Source organism: Podarcis cretensis (assembly GCF_951804945.1).
Source record: "Podarcis cretensis genome assembly, chromosome: 12".
Lineage (NCBI taxonomy): Eukaryota > Metazoa > Chordata > Lepidosauria > Squamata > Lacertidae > Podarcis > Podarcis cretensis.
This window is the reverse complement of record NC_137181.1, coordinates 45,252,760-45,269,973: the sequence shown is the minus strand read 5'-3', so window position 1 is coordinate 45,269,973 and position 17,214 is coordinate 45,252,760. Positions and strand designations below refer to the sequence as shown.

The window sequence follows — 17,214 nt, the reverse complement described above, 5'->3', positions numbered from 1 at the left end:
CAATGTGTCACATGATGTGTTTTGCATTCCTAACCATTCTCACACAGTCATTAAACTCACACTAAGATGCATACAAAATGGGGCGCCTTACCCATCATGATTGTAAGAGGCCAGGACAACACTGGGACTGGAGTAGGCATTGCTAGTTACCCATGTACAGTGGACGGCAAACATCATCAGCAGCATGAGCATCAACATTGTCACAATGCTCTTGATATTCGGCCCAAGACCCTCTTCTGTTTTCTCCTGTTCAGATATGTGTTTCCTCACTTTACCTGCCTGAACAAAAACAAATTAGAATTTCGGGGCCTTTCAGCTTATGCCAGGCTTTTCGGGTTTATAAGCCCCATATTCAACAATAAAGCCACATTTCTAGAGCCCTCCCTTGTGAGTTGTTTTCCAAGTTATGTGCTAGACAAATGCCTATTTATTAGGGATGTCAGAAGCTGTCTTCTACTGGTTGCTTTTTTTAAAAGAACACTAGTAATTGTTGATGTATCTCAAACAAAAACAGCCCCCCCCCAAGTGTGTGGTAGTGGGGTGGCATTTAACATTTAACATCTGCATGAATGAGACTGTGTTTCCTTACATTTTTCAGTTCATCTGCAAAAGTTGGAAAGCAACATCACCCCTTCTAAAAAGGGTCCAAGTCTTTTTGTAGTCATTCTTATGTACAAAAACCTGCATCACTAGTGCAGATAGGAAGCAGCAGCTAAAAGCTACGCTGCTAAAAAAACACCCCACCTTTAGTCAAAATAAACAAAGGAACGAACCTCCAAAACAATCTCACTGTGAGACTGAAAGGAAACAATTGACAACCAAGTGTGAAAGGGAATGGAACAGAATGGCTGGAAAGGGAGAGAGATGCATCTATAAAGGGTAGAAAGAACTGTTTGATACTGAGAGCCTATGTTAAAATGTCCCCAGGGATGGAACTGAAAGCTATCTAACATTTTAATGTAGCAGCGACAGCGCAGTAGTGTGTCCGCTGCTTCCCCAGAAAAAACCAATGAAGACCGCACATGCTCAGTGAGCATGACTGATGGAAGGAGATGAAAAATTGGGGGAAGGGGGAGAAATGGAGTACTTAGAACCCCTTGGCCAGAACAGAAGCACTACACATGCAACCATTTTGCTCTCTCTGTTTTTTGCTTTTAATGTGGATTCATTTATTTTTTAAAAATATCTAAAATCGGAAGCCATCTAGATCTTCAAGTCCCACCTTATCATAAAGATTTCCTGGGTTTCTTTTATCGTCCTCATCACTGCTATCTTCTATTGGTGGATTCTCTCTCTTCATATCATCACCCAAATAATGCTCAAAAACGTTGGAGAAAGCAATTGCTGACAGCATACAGACTACTGGAGTCAAAGTTAACATAAGACGAACCATCACTCCAGCGAAGTAAACAGCACTGATTGCATACAGAGCCACTGTAGAGAAATAAAGACACTGAGATTTACTATAGGACATTTTAAAATCTTGATTACTATCCACTTCAGAAATAAGCACAATTACTGTACACTTGAAGAAGCCTAAAATCTGCTGTGTGCACAGAATTGAACCTACCTTTGAAATATATTACATTTTATATTTCTGAACTTTAAAAAGGGATTTCAGTTGTTTATCAAAAAAATGGAAAATTACTCAAAACCAAATCAATATGTATGTTATCTTGCTAAAAGACACCCCACTTTACTAAGATCTGAAGGACAAAAGAGTAGCTTTACCAAAGCATATAAATTACTCCACAAGGTTTCTGTGAACTCCTGAAACTTGACTGCACTAAAGCGAGAAGGGAAATAAATTTTTAAAAGTTCTCACAAGCAGCATTTTAATAGCATTTTTACAAATTAATTTGAAGAAAATCATTTTCTTGCACTGGGTTAAAATGCAGACTAATACAAACCCTACACTGGTGGAAAGCTTGTGCAACCTAAAGACAGTATAACTTCAGAAGCAGCTAACTACAGCAATGCCCGTTTTTAAATTACCTGTAACTACAGTGATGGAAAGGTCCCTCCCCCCCAATTTGAAACCAACCAAGTCTCACCTCTGGAATCACTGGAATTTCACCATAATATGAGCAGAGTCATCAATTTGCAAACAAAATTATGTAAAATAATTGTAGAGTGTATTTGCTGATGAATAGTCTATCTGTTAAATTACCATAAATCATATTTATCATTTTATTCTTTAATATTTTTTGCAAACGGCTTTGAGGGTTTTTCCCTTACAATCAAGCGGTATGTAAATTTATGAAATAACACATAAAATTACATTAGCCATTTAGTGAGAAGGTTCTATTTGTATATTCACAGTGTAAGCATTCAGTATAAGTCATTCTAAAAGGAAGTTCAATCAAAAGGAATCACGTTAAGAAACATTATATCTACTTCCTGAGGAAATACATTTAACCCAACACTGAAGTAACAGCAGTAAACTAAGCTAATGAATCTAAGCTAACAACTAGGACATCAGCATTTCAGCTAAAGCTCATAGTTTATTTCTGAAAAGATGATTACTTCTTCTTACCAAAGACTCTCTCATCATTGATGTTTTTGATACAGAACCACAGCCCTGCTGGGAAAGTACACACGAGAATATGTAGATCAAAAAAGAAGGAAACCCATGTTGTAGGCTGATGTTCAGACACAGAGGCAATGATCGGGATGTGAATTTTCGCATACCTTGTTTAAAAAAAATTCAGTTCAAATTATTTTGAAGTGACGAAACTACTAAAGATAGTACAACCGAGGACTACTGAACATTCTTCAATTATTTTTGTAACGTTCTGAATACACCTTTAAATATGCAGGTTAACATTTACTGATTTATTTTTTTAGCTAAAATGCATTTCATTTAACCCCAGAAACTGCAAAAAAATAATTCTCATTACAAAGCTTCCCTATGTCGCCTTGCCAAAGTGTGTGGATCAAATGATTATGCACATCCTCGTTTAGGGCTAAGGGGCAACACAGCACAGGCAGTTAGTGACTGAGCCATGAGCCAGCCCCTTCTCCAACCTGGGGAACTGAGTCTGTGCTATCAGCCAGACCTCAGGTCTGTGGCTGCTGTTGCTGAATGCCAGGTTGGCTCTCAGTAAGACCTCCCTCATCCATGCTTTGGTTATGGATGAGGAGGCTGATCTGGTCCTGCAGCAATGGAACCTGGGTGGGCGAATAGGGTGGGGTTGGTCTCACCTAGCTGTGCCCACCTGGGTACTCAGTGCTGCATCAGGACAGACTTGAGGTTTGGGGAGGGGGAGTTGCTGTAGTCTATAGAGATTTCATCTCTCTCTCCACACTCTCTGTCCAGTTGTGGGGGGAATCTGCCCACCTTTCTGCCCAGCATTTTCCCTGCTTGAGTTGGTCTCAGAGGTGCTGCTAAGGACCCTCAGACTGCCAGCCCAATGCATACGGCAGGCTACATTCTGACCTTTTTTCTCAACTGGGCAGGAAGAGGGTGAAAAAGTGGAGGATACTGACATCAGTTCCTTGTCATGGTCAGATCATTTCCTGTTGAGATTTAGATTTTCAGCACCTTTCCCCCTCTGTAGAGGTAGGGGTCTGCCCTCAAGAGATTGATGAATCCAATGGGTTTCTGGGGGATTTTCTGGCTGACTGAAGCCCTGACCAACATCTGGAACATCCAAATGGCTCGGGACATTGACACAATTGCCCTGAGTACCCTCGCCTGCTTGGGTCTCTCATATACTCCAGAGCTTAGGGTGAGGAAACAGCTGGGAGGCAGCTTAAATATGAGTGGAGGAAAACTCTGGCCAGATGCAATTGAACACTGGGGTGCAAGCGGGGAACAGGTCTTCCAGGACTCACAGCTAAGCATAATTCCACTACTGATATGCACGACATATATAGCAAATATCTAAAAATAAACTCTGAAACACTTTCCCTCTTTCTTCACCTGTGATGGGAAGAAGTTTAATACTTCTTTTTGTTATCTGGAACAATTCAGAAGTTTCTCAATGTACAAATACAGAGAGCAATGGTTTGTTCAAATGAAACCAAGGCATGAAACCACTGAATGAACTCACTGTAGTTTGTGTAAGTCAGAGTTGCTCGTATTTGGATTTAATGGGAAACTGCAGATTGTTTCAAACAGCAAATGGAAGCTTAAAGTTTTCTCATAACAGTAGACCATTTCAGGAGGTTTGTCTGAAATGGATAAAACTTGTCACCCACTCAGCATAGCCTAAATGTATGGTGCTGTTTCTATTCCTACTTACCCAGTATCCCATAGCGAATAAAATCTGCCACTCCATGGGGCAATGTAACCTGAAAATTACAACAAAACAATTTAAGTTAGTAGATGAGCATTATTATGGATTTCTAGAAAGGCTTGGATCAATATCTACTTTTCACATGTTTCAAAAGGAGAAAGACCCTCAAGAAGGACAACCGTTTTTTGTTTTAAACTAATAGAAAATGAAGGAAATACTGAATCAGTCCTTAAAAAAAGAAAGAAAAGCAAGCTGCTTTGAAAATGCTTAAATGGGTGCAAAAAGCCAGCTATTACACCAAATGCTGTTTCTATAAATAAGGTTGCTGAAGTTTCTTTTGCATCATGCAAATTTGTTGGGAGGCCTGAAGGGCTCATTGAATCTTGTGGATTACTCAAAGCCTATCTGAAACTCTATTTGCCAATGAAAAGCATTTCTTTTGTATGATTTACCTGTATACGTTAAATAGATGACACTCAAGAATACAACTCCAGCAGCTAGAGATATACCCAAGAAGAACAAGGTCTGAAATTCTTGTTTTGTAAGCCGGTCTCTCATATATTGCAAGAAAGCATAGGCCTGCAGCAGTGCGAATACACCTGGTTAAAGAAAGACAACCTTGGTTTAAGTTCTCAAACAACATTTCAATCCTTACTCTAAGGACATTAATTTTAATTATCCTTTTATGGCATAGGAAGTCAAGGGGGTGTGGACTGTAAACGGGAGAGGAATATATTTACCATCCTTTTAACTGCTTATATTTTGCCCTTCAGTGAGGTACGCCATTCAATACTCTGCTCCCATAAGTAAACAAAAACTCCAATTCTCTTGTGGATCCTTTTAGTTCAAATATGCCACATTTGGCTGTCATTTGGTTACCAGCCAAAATAGTGTCTGTGTGACTGATTACGATACAGAGTAACACCTTCACAGTGAGTATTTTCAATGCATTAAACTGTTCTTTTATTTAGGGATTTTCTGAGGTGCACTGGATCCTAGATATTTTTTACTGTAGATTGCCTTGAGGCGCTGGTGTAAGACAACATACCATATTTTTCTGTGTATGAGACTGGGGTTTTCCCCCTAAAAAATAATGTCCAAAAATTGGAGGCGTCTTATACATGGAAAGATTTCCCATTTTCTTAAATCAGAGTCCCCCAAAATAGGGGGCATCTTATACATGGGGGTGTCTTATAGACGGAAAAATACGGTAAATTTAATATATAAAATAATAATAATTTTATTACCTGCAGCTGCCATATGTTCACTTGTTCTTATTGGCTGAAATCCAACAAAAGGTATCTGCATGGATAATATTAAGCCCACAATATAGAAGGTACTGTATGCTGTGAATGAAAAACAGCAAAAAAGGAAAATTATTATGCACACAGAGAAAGTTTTGGTTTTGTCTGTGCTTAAAATTATGAGGGAGAAGACATATTACAGAGTTAAAAGCAATACTCATAATTTAGGACTTAAAGCAGGGGTGTATCTGTCCCCATGTGCATGTTTCCATCGGGAGGAGCATAGAAAGAGGACCATGTCCTTCAGTTTGTTGTCTGATTAAGGGAATGACTTCCAAGCACTGAACGACTGGTATATCACAAGTGGACTCTTTATTCCTACGTTTGCAATTGTCCAAGGTAAAATCTCCTTGGGACAGAAACTACATTTTGCCATTTTTATGGATGTTTATTGTTTGTTTACAGATAGTTGCCTTGGTGATATTATCTTGTGTTGATTGCAGGAAAATATACAGCAAGCACAAAAGCAAAAATATTGATTGAAAATGTATTGTAACTATATTGTAACTTTTGGATAAATGTTCTCTGAATTTTTTAAAAAGCAAAAATATATGAATAAAAACCATGTATAAGCTAAAATAAAACACGAAGTCACATATTGCTGCTAAGGATTAAACATCCAATTATGAAACTGCAAAATCCTGTATAAATAAAAATGTTTTCAATTGACATCTGAAAACCAACAATGAGGGAGACACAATGATGATGATTATTTGAAAGTTGAGGCCGCATCACAGAGAAGGTCTTTCTACACCCTCCCCACTTATGAACCCTGACCTGGACCCAAACAGAGGCTCCTCCCCTTGCCACCAATTTTAAAGACTGAATTGCCTGGTATTGGAGCAGGCACGCTTACAGATATTTGGGCACCAAGCAGTTTAGTTTCATAACATGCATTTTTGTGGATGTCCAAAATACAGCAAAAGTGAGCTTAACTAGCTTGAATAATTATTATTGTATGTAGATTGCCAACTATTTTTTCTTTGCAGATCCATCTAGACAAGCTGATATGACAATGCCCTGGTAAAACTGGATAATCAGAATAAAGCTGCTAATATACCGTATTTTTCGCTCTAAAGACGCACCAGACCACGAGACACACCTAGTTTTTGGAGGAGGAAAACATGAAAAAAAATATTCTGAATCTCAGAAGCCAGAACAGCAAGAGGGATCAGTGCGCAGTGAAAGCAGCAATCCCTCTTGCTGTTCTGGCTTCTGGGATAGCTGTGCGGCCTGCATTCGCTCCAAAAGACGCACACACATTTCCCCTTACCTTTTAGGAGGGAAAAAGTGAGTCTTATAGCACAAAAAATACAGTATTTGATATTTTCCCAGTTTATGAACACAACATACCTCTACCAGCTTTCCTTATAATTTTGGACTATGTTCATTATACTTTTGCATCCTCAATCAAGCAGCTTTTTTTCAAATGTCATGATCTCCGCACAACACAACTCATTTCACTAAGACTCATTTATCAAAACATTTCAGTCAATAGACAATGTGTTGGAAACCACAGAAGCACACAGTGATCAATGGCATACATTTTTGCATAATTTCTCCCCTTTTTCTTTCAGTGCAGGGTCTGTATCTTCATCTAACCAAGATATTTACACACATAACTCTAAAAATGCCAAGCCTGCCACTATTTTGAAATTCATGTCACAAAATTATTGCAACACTGCCATCCTGTGGCATTTAACAGCAATTAGTATCCATTGTCACATTTACAGTTTTGTGTTCTTCCATTATGCTAATTACAAGTTTATTAATTCTGCACATCAACTCCCCCACCCAGTTACACTTTAGATGGCTGCAAAAACAAATTTATTACTGTTTGCTCATATGAAAATGCTAATAAGATTCCTAAGTCTGTGCGAAGGGAATATAGACCCATTCCATGCCATCCCAATATCCTTTGCAATTCTGACACATTTTCACAATGATACCTTAATAAAGAATTTCCTCCATCCTCTATAACAGGCATGTCCAACAAGTAGATCATACTCTACTGGTAGATCACTGGCTCCCCCCAAAGAAGCTGAACAACTGCGGCTCCCCCTAAAAGAAGCTCAATATTTTACCTCCTCCCAGAAAAAACTCAGTAACTTTGACACGAACGCCCCCAAAATGGGCCTTCCTCCTTCCTAAAAAAAGCTGAACAACTTTGACCTGAACCCCAAAAAAGGGGGTAGATCACTGCCAGTTTTTAACTCTGTGAGTAGATCGCAGTCTCTTGGGAGTTGGCCACCCCTGCTCTATAATATTGATGCTACCAGGGGATAAAAAGGATACTCATCAGCCAGTAGGATTCCCAAACTGGTAGTGCTGGGGGGTGTTTAATTGTTGCTGCTTGTCTATAACTCTTTCCCCAACTACTATTTCCTATTTGGCCAGAAAGTAGACTCTGAACCAGATTTCTTTCTTGGGGGGGAAGATATCAGATGGGGAAAGGATTAGCAGCCCCCTCTTAACCTTTGCATATCTCTTGCCAAAGTGTTTTGATGAGCTTGCTTCTTTAGATACATCACAGCATGATGAAAGCAGAACAGTCGGGTCTAGACTGTATAATTAGATGGTGAGCAAGGTTAGCTTGAATTGCAAATGGACATTGGACCTCCCTTTCTCAGACTTCCTGATATGGTTAGCTCACACTCACCAGCAGGCTAAGGGCCTTAGGTGTATTTCAGCAGCACAGAAATTCATTTACTGACTGCTTTACATATTTCAGTTAAAGGCTTTCAGAATACAATGATACAAGATTTTTGCACCATCCCTTACCAGTCCTTTGGCAACAAACACAGCGTTGCTAGTCTTCCCTAAATACACTAAGTACTTTTGAAAATCTTCCGCCACTCAAGTTTCTTTTTGAGGACACCTTTGTCAGAATACAGTCTCAGAGAAGTTAGAAACTGAAGGATGGGCTGTTCCCACTAGAAGAATCTTTTGGAAGTACACCGTAACAACAATGTCCATCTATGAAGATGATCCTGATTGCTGTAACCTTTCTAAACATAATACCAGATGTCTTGGTTATTCATTATCTCCTCATGAAACATTCAATCCTACACTCGAAAGGACTAACCTACAAGGCAGTTTCGGTGCTGCTTAATAATACAATGGCAAACCCCGTTTGCTAATAACTAACAAAACTGACCAGCTAATTAAGTATTCTGACAATTGGGAATGTGAAAAACCATGTGAAAAAAGAAGCAGTTATGGGTCTACTTTGTTCCACTTATTTTCAATGCAAAGGCGGCAAGCATTATCCTGTTGAACAATTCAAAAGTTGCTTTCTTATGCATATAAGCAGAAAATCAGATTTATACTATATGTTAGCCAAGTGTTGAAGGGAAGGGGCAGCATTCAATGTACTCTATACAAGAGTAAAAGAAAGTAGAAATCCTGCTATTTATAGCACATCACATATATGTCTTTCTAAGCAGTATAAGAATAATTTTACTTTCCTTAACAAACAAAGCACATTACATGTGCATATGAAGTTAAAAACAGTGAGAAAAGTAATGAGAAAAGTAATACCATGTGCCTACTATTTTACTGGTTATCTTAGCGAGCAACACCCCATGGTGTCATCCTGCTTGTGCAATGGGCTTTTGTAAAAGTCTTCCACTAGCACTATGGAACTATCACCTCCTCTACTTCCCCATGTACCTCCCCCCCAACTGCTTTGGAGGGTTGAAGGACCCTACAGAAGAGAGAGGTGGGAGACACCGCAGCAAGAAAAGGAAGCACAAGTTCTCTCGTGTCCACTGGATATCCATAATATTGGCTACTGAGCATTTTTCTATGAAATGTGCATTAAAAGTGGGACCTAAAAAAGATGTTGCAGCATAAGAGTGACTCCTACACACCCTGTTCCAGGATAGCCACTGTATTTCTCCTTCCTCTGCTTTTTCCCTCCTTCAACAGATAATCAGTACAGTGGTGCCTCGCAAGACGAAATTAATTCGTTCCGCGAGTTGCTTCGTCTTGCGATTTTTTCATCTTGCGGAGCGCGGATTCCCTGGGTATTAACGGCTTTAAGAAAAAGGAAGCAAACCCACAAGACGTTTTTGTCTTGCGAAGCAAGCCCATAGGGAAAATCGTCTTGCGAAGCAACTCAAGAAACGAAAAACCCTTTCGTCTTGCGTGTTTTTCGTCTAGCGAGGCATTCGTCTTGCGAGGTACCACTGTATTCTGCAGCTACTGGGCATGATCAATCCTCATTGAGTATAGAATGATAAATAGTCCTACAATTCAGTCTGGATATTTCCATTATATTGTTCATTTTCCTTGAAATGTGTTATTAATTACTAGCTAATAAACTTGAACATTGAAATTCTGCCAGCTGCTTTAATGTGGAAGTCAGCTATAGTGAAGGATCACTTAAAATTATGTTTACATTAAAATTGCTTAAAAGTAACAAGCCAAAAAACCTGTTGTCCTAAACAAAAAAGAGAAAAAGACTGAAAGACAATCAACGTGACCAAATTATATTTTTAATGTCAATATGTCCTTGCGTAGAATTAAGCCTACAATGTTGCTTCTGATTTAAACTAGTTTTCTGCATGTATATAGTACTTTACATCCTCTCAAAGTTATTTGAAACTAGATTTAAAAGCTCTAAATTGTGACAAATATTTGTCTACTACTGTTGCAAATGTTTACCTTTACTGCTAGACTACTCTAAAATAGATCACAGGGAGCTTATTCTGTTTATGAAGGTTTTTTTCCTTTTATTCAGCACTGTAACCTTTTGCAGCTAAGCACTTGCAGAAAATCTTCTGCAATATTCCTAAACTGATTCAAAAGTAGTCACACTGATGTCAACATCAATAACTCTGCATCAAATATGCATGAGCAGTCAGCAGGAGTTTAGTCAGCATTGTAGTTATGATGCCAAGTAGGTCAAATAGAATCTCAGTTTACATCCATTTACAAAAGGCATAAAATATGCCCAATTCTGGCAAAGAATTTACATTCCGGAAAAGTTCTGTGAACATCAAATGATCCTGAACAAGATTGCGATGCAAATTAGACCATGCCCCATTAGTCTTTTTGTTACTGTATGTGTGTCTGCAAAAAAGAAAATCATACCAGGTTTCTTTCCCACATAATTTCATTCTTTCTTGCTGCTCGCTTATATGTGGAATGTCCGACCTGAACGTTTATGTCAGGGGCAAGATACTGAATCACATACCCTCCTCAGTCCATTTTTTTTGACAGGTGACCATCAGTCAATCACCTGACAGCACATAAAGTCAGGTATTCAAAATGCAAGCTGTAAGAGCAGGAAGTGTTTTATCACCAGTATTAGTGCTATACTGCCCAGCATTAAGGCTGCATACAGGCCTCTGATTGCTCTTTAATAGTAAAAGGCAACACCAGTGACTTATCTCCAATCGAAGAACACATATTTACAGAATGCAATGCACTGTAGCATGTCACCTTTTAGCACAGCAGAATTGCAGTTTTTCCACTGTGCAGTTGGCCTTTTTTTTAAAAGGGCTTCATTTGTGTGACAAGTGCAGAATTATTTGGGATAGAACAGAGCATATGAACTCAAGGAAAAGCCCTAGCAATGTCTAATACATGGGTAGGCAAACTAAGGCCCGGGGGCCAGATCCGGCCCAATCAACTTCTAAATCCGGCCCGCAGATGGTCCGGGAATCAGTGTGTTTTTGCATGAGTAGAATGTGTCCTTTTATTTAAAATGCATCTCTGGGTTATTTGTGGGGCATAGGAATTCGTTCATTTTTTTCTTCAAAATATAGTCTGGCCCCCAACAAGGTCTGAGGGACAATGGACCGGCCCCCTGCTGAAAATGTCTGCTGACCCCTGGTCTAATACATGGCATCCATCAACTTCAGGACACCAAATTGTACAGGGAAGCAGACAAGATTAGTATAAAGCTCCTCTCACATTAGTACATCCTACTGGGGACAGAGACTGAGAGGTTAGTTGCCTCCTTCCCAGGGTGGAATCAAAGCCACTTGCAGGAACAATGCCTGATATCATTGCACTGGGATGATCAAGTGTCATTCATTACCAACTTCTTCAGTCCCATTATAAACAGTTCTGTCACACACTGGTAATAGTAAGAAAGTTGCATACATTTCTGAAAAATTATCTTGAGATGAATGATTGCATGTTAAATTATCATTTTAAACTACATTTTATTTTGTTTAGACTACACTGTTCATTTTGAAGTATTATTACTCTGGTTATTAGCTGCCTTAAGTGTATTTATTTGTAATAAATAAATAAATTTGTTTCCTTATGGCAGAAGCAATAACCAATGCAATGCAAGATGATTTAAAAAGTAAAACAATTCTAATAATTCTAATAACCTTATTGGAATTCTAATAATTCTGTTTTATGATTTTGCCTGTAACTAGACAAAAAGCACTTAAATTAAGTTACATTCATAGTCATTTAAATTGAAAAAGGAAGTAATGTGACTAAGAATGGGATAACCCCCCACTTTTCATTCAACACTCACCTATGTAGACCCTCCTACTGTATCTTTGCATCAACAGGAGCACAAATACATGCAGTGGAATAAGGTTGATGATGAAAACATAACCACCCCATGCAGAAACCTGAAAAATAAACATATCAGAACATAATACTCCTTTATAAACATTATTGTTAAACCATTAAACTAACCAATATGAATTAAATTTTGTCTTCAAGAAAAGATAATCCAGGCCACAAGGAAAAATCCACAGGACAGAAAGATTTCAGTAGAAAGCAGATCCAGGAAGCATTTTTTACTTATTCCCCCTCAACTAGTCCTTTACGCAGATTATACACATTGTATGTGACCTTCAACGTTAGCTGTACTCAGAGTAGACCCATTCAATGGACTTAATTAACTTAATTAAGTCCATTGATTTCATTGGATCTAATCTGGGTATGCCTTAGTTAAGATTTTACATCATGGCTCTCAGTGAAATGTTTTCCAGAAAATTATAAAAACCATCACTTTACTACTGTTAATATCAATTATTATGTATTAACATAAAGAACTACTTTTGTGATTTATATATAATACATTATAATGTATTTGTAAACTTAATAAAGGAGTAAATAAAATGGGGGACATACTATCAAACAGGAACTCATTAACTCCAATTAAGAAGACTGCAACATTAAGCAATTTGCCAGTTAGCTGAATTTTAGAGGCATTATTCACTTTACCAACAATGTCAAAATAAGAACTGCAATGTTTTCCTCTACAATGAAAGGATATAGTGATTAACACTAGTGAACAAACCAAGTATGAACAGATCTGTAGCATCCACACCTTATGCACCATTGATAGCTTGGTCACACATATGGCAACCAAGTACAGTGCGACCTCGGGTTACAGACACTTCAGGTTACGCCATTTCGGGTTGTGCACCTCACCAAACCCGGAAGTACCAGAATGGGTTACTTCTGGGTTTTGGCGCTCGCATATGCACAGAAGCGCTAAATCATGCTTTGTGCACATGCAAAAGCACTGAATTGCGACCTGCGCGTCCGCAGACACAGTGCTGCAGGTTGTGAACGCTGTGGGTTGTGAACGTGCCTGCCGCACAGAGCAACTTTTAAGAAAAAAACAACACTTCTTTAATAATCTAGCATATATATCAAAATCCAGGGTAAAGTACTTTAAATAAAGAGCTAGTGTTAGCTATAGTACTGAAATTATTACCTCCTTCCATAAATATATCTGCTCGGATCTTGAGAAAGTCACTTGAGGCCTTTCTCTGGGTTCTTTCCCTGTCTCCCTTAAGAGCTGAAGTGGGTGGTTACTAAGCAGAGGGCATTTTTGATGGAGGTGCTATGAAAACAGAGCATCCTTCGCCAAAGAGACTCACCTGGCACCCTCATTAAGATCATTAAGGTGAAGATCTTTTTATCTTCCACACATTTTAGATTTTCCCCTTTGGAACAAATGCTTTATGATGGATTTTAAAGACTGCAGTGAATAGTCTCACAGCGGCACAAATCAGTTCACCTGGTCTTTAGGGTTAGAGAGACCTAGCTCACACACCACAGTAAGGCATAAGTTTAAAATAAGCTATGTGCTGATGCATGCTGCTCCAAGAACCCACAGCACACCTCTCTTGCTGACGCCATACTGTGGAATAAACAGAATCTCGCCTGTTGTGTTGTTCAAACAAATGCCTGTGGTGACCAAGATTTGCAGATCACTTGCAGATCATGGTTTATTTGGAAGTAACTAACCAGGAGCCTTGGTTTGGATGACTCTGGCTTCTTTCATTCTCAGTGCAGCAGCATATGCTAAGTACTGCAGGAACATTTTAATAGGGTGAGCAACTATGCTGCTCATTCACTCTTTGATGTGAGGTGCAAAGCGGGCGAGTGGCATGCTTAAAATAAATCTTCAACTAACTTCAGTCTAGATACAAAATGCAAACCAATTCTCTAAAGTGAAGAGGCATTTTCTGTTAAACTTTTCAAACCTACCACCATATATATATAAAGTCAGTGTTTTCAGACAAGTGCTGATAGACTTTTTTCTATCTTTAAATGTTGCTCCAATATACTATTAATAAAAGCAATTACAGTGTACAAATAAAGAATGTGACTTGCACATTTGGGTTCTGCCAATAAATGATTTCAAAATCACATTACGTACATTAGTTTAGGATACTACTTACCATGTAAAAGTAGGATAGGCAGCAGCATATGGTCCAGAAGACTGATCCAGTTTTCACAGACTTCACCTACAAATGGTGATTTGTGTTATAACTCAGCAGAAACAAGAAAAAAAATGTATCATTCAAATAAAATAAAAAAACCCAGTTAAGGTTGAACTAAATACACTTTTAAGGTTTGCATCAGAATTAACTAAGGTACTTTACTGAGAGATTATTCATTCCATTACCACACTGATGTGCTTCAAACACAGTATTAAACAACTGTTTGGTGTTACATGTTCCCCAGGCACACGTGCACTGAAGATTTCCCAATACACAATGCACTGTGGGCTTCATGCCACAGCTGGGCATGGCTAATGCGCTTTCTTTCTTTCTCTCTTCTCTCTCTCTCTCTCTCTCTCTCTCTCTCTCTCTCACACACACACACACACACACGGGTGCAGTCCTATATGAGCTTATCTGTTATGTTTGTATTATATATACTAATATTAAAGTTGCATTATGTATTAAATTATATTGTATAGCTCAATTTTTGTAACAATAGCAAAATGTCACCAACTTTAACTATTAAACTTTTTAATGTTTGATTATTATGACTTCTACTGCACTTTTAAACATGCATGTGTTAGACCGTGTAATACAATTTTAGGGTCTAAACTACACAAACTTCTAAGTAATGATATCCTGATGATCAACTCTGCTTTGTAGGGAAAAACCAGTTCAGGAGTTGATTTAGAATGAAGCAGCAACGGGGGAGAGGGGAGAGAAGACCGTTCTTAATCATGCCCTCATATTACTTTGCTGCTACACCTCACCTCTCCCAAGATAGCTCTGAGGGTTAACACATGTTTGGAATCCTGTGGGAGGAAATGGGACTTGGGAGAAAATAGATTAGGAGCAGAGAACAAGCAGGTGGGAAAGCAATAGACTAATGTACCATTACTATCTCTAATGTAACCAATTATGATCTCTATTAGTGTCAACATGACCCCATCAGACCACTTTTAAAAGTCGTATCTACAAGAATGCTACATTTAACAAAGGATACTGTTCAAAGGTTAGGAAATAAAGGTCTTGGATTGGCTTAGTTCAGGCCACTTCCATCAACATTATTTCAGGAACATGGGTTTAGAAATTTGCTCAAACTGATGACATGTTAAATGAAACTTGCATGGCTACCGTTTATGAATGCTTTGAGCTGCCCTGAGAGTTTTGTTAAACTGATAGAAGGGGGGTGGGTGTATTTTAAATAAATAATAAAGTAATGCTTATGGCTGTTGAATTCTTATCATTTATACTTGCGATCCCTCTAGTTCAGAGCTTTCCAAACTGTGTGTTGCAACACATTATTGTGTAGGTGTGTTATGGGAACACTCCCCATGCTCCTCCTACTTTAACCTCCAGTTTGCTAGTAAAACTGAATTACTGTGTTGTGAAATGATGCATGTCTAAAAAGTGTGTCACCAACATGAAAAGTTTGGAAAGCTCTGCTCCAGTTAAAAGGCCCTGAAGAATAAGTTGGTCCTTGACATAATGCAGGAAGTGTTCAAGCCGTATCTAGCTAAAGACCACAAAATATTTCACCAGTTCAAAACCAGTTTACTATATAACAATGCAACTTTTTCTTTTGGAAAGAGAGTAATTAGCATAAGCAAAAAAGGCCCTCAAATTTTTAAATCGTTGCTTTCTTGTGAGTACCCGATTGAAGAAATCTAAAATCAAAGCCAATTTAAAAGGCAGAAACAACGAAGACAGATTCAAAATACTAAAAGACAGTGAGATAAAAATTATGAAGCATGAGTTGTTACTTACCCACAAGTAGTATGTGAACTGCAGTGCAAAAATAGCTATCCCTTCATTGTCAAAAGATCCTGCAACTGATCGTGATATGTAACCTGGTACTATCGCAATAAAGCAAGCAGCTAGAAGCCCTGCTCCCTGGTTCCACAGTTCTCTGGTGAGCAGGAAAGTAGAAATTGATGTAAGGCCGCTAAAAACTGGTGCTAGGAACACACATACATCTCTTATATGGACAGTTATGTTAAGCATATTTAAAATCCAATGTATAAGGCCAGCTGTCACCATCAGCCCTGGGTAGACCTAGGAGAGAGAGTGGAAAAGTCATTTACCAAATTGCAGACGAAAAATTCATTTTTCTTCTATTTGAATCAATGTTATAGAAAGACTTAAAATATATTAATGTAACCCACATGCAGAAGAGATTATTATTTCCACAACCCATATAAAACCAAGCTATTGCCAGAGACAAACGTCTTTTTAATACACACACACACACACACACACACACACATTTTCATTAACATTTTCTTCGGTAACAATTGAACATACAGATATATTTTTCAGTATCTGCATTGAATTAGCTTTAATATTATAAAACAACATATAATATGGTATATAATTCAGGGTTTCAAGGATGGCTAAGGAACACAACAAAAGACACCTGCTTAATCTAGATTGCTTTATAAAAGATTTTCACAAACTGTGAGCAAAAAAATCATATTTTATGAGGGCGGGCCCAGGATTTTTCTCAACACCGCCTGCATGGATCTAATTGTATTTAAAATCCAAATGAGCATAAAGCTAATGTTCAAAAAGCACACAGGTCATTAACTAGAAAATCTGGAGCATTACACCCTAGCCAGCTAAATGAATCTAGCAGCAGCTAGGGAAAGGAGTACAAGATAAACAAGAGAAGCAATCTCAAAAGTAGCCTCTGCAGGGGGAAACAAAAATATTGGGGGGGGGGGGAGCAGAGAGACTATTCATGCAAATATTTTAAAGGGGGTACTTCTAAGGATCCTACCACAGATGGCCTGTATTCTTTCAGAAACTTTTTTTTAAAGAACATACCTCATTAAATGTTTGTAAATCTTGAATTGCCTAAAAGGAAGGCCATGAGATATGATAGCTGACAAAAAGGAGAGATCATCAGGGGGTTTGGGCTGTGTGTTCATCAGTATGTGGATGACACCC

General features: G+C 38.4%; 1 protein-coding gene across 1 annotated transcript in view; it reads right to left on the bottom strand.

The window, feature by feature from the left end:
• Positions 1-17,214, bottom strand: part of STT3B (STT3 oligosaccharyltransferase complex catalytic subunit B) — a 43,754-nt gene that overhangs the window by 9,980 nt on the left and 16,560 nt on the right. The window contains exons 3-11 of the mRNA XM_079947264.1: positions 16,033-16,320; positions 14,221-14,286; positions 12,048-12,147; positions 5,489-5,587; positions 4,694-4,840; positions 4,248-4,296; positions 2,537-2,691; positions 1,223-1,434; positions 92-279 (exon numbers count right to left, since the gene is read on the bottom strand). Of these exons, the coding sequence (XP_079803390.1) occupies positions 92-279; positions 1,223-1,434; positions 2,537-2,691; positions 4,248-4,296; positions 4,694-4,840; positions 5,489-5,587; positions 12,048-12,147; positions 14,221-14,286; positions 16,033-16,320 (1,304 nt within the window). The remainder of the gene's footprint in view (positions 1-91; positions 280-1,222; positions 1,435-2,536; positions 2,692-4,247; positions 4,297-4,693; positions 4,841-5,488; positions 5,588-12,047; positions 12,148-14,220; positions 14,287-16,032; positions 16,321-17,214) is intronic.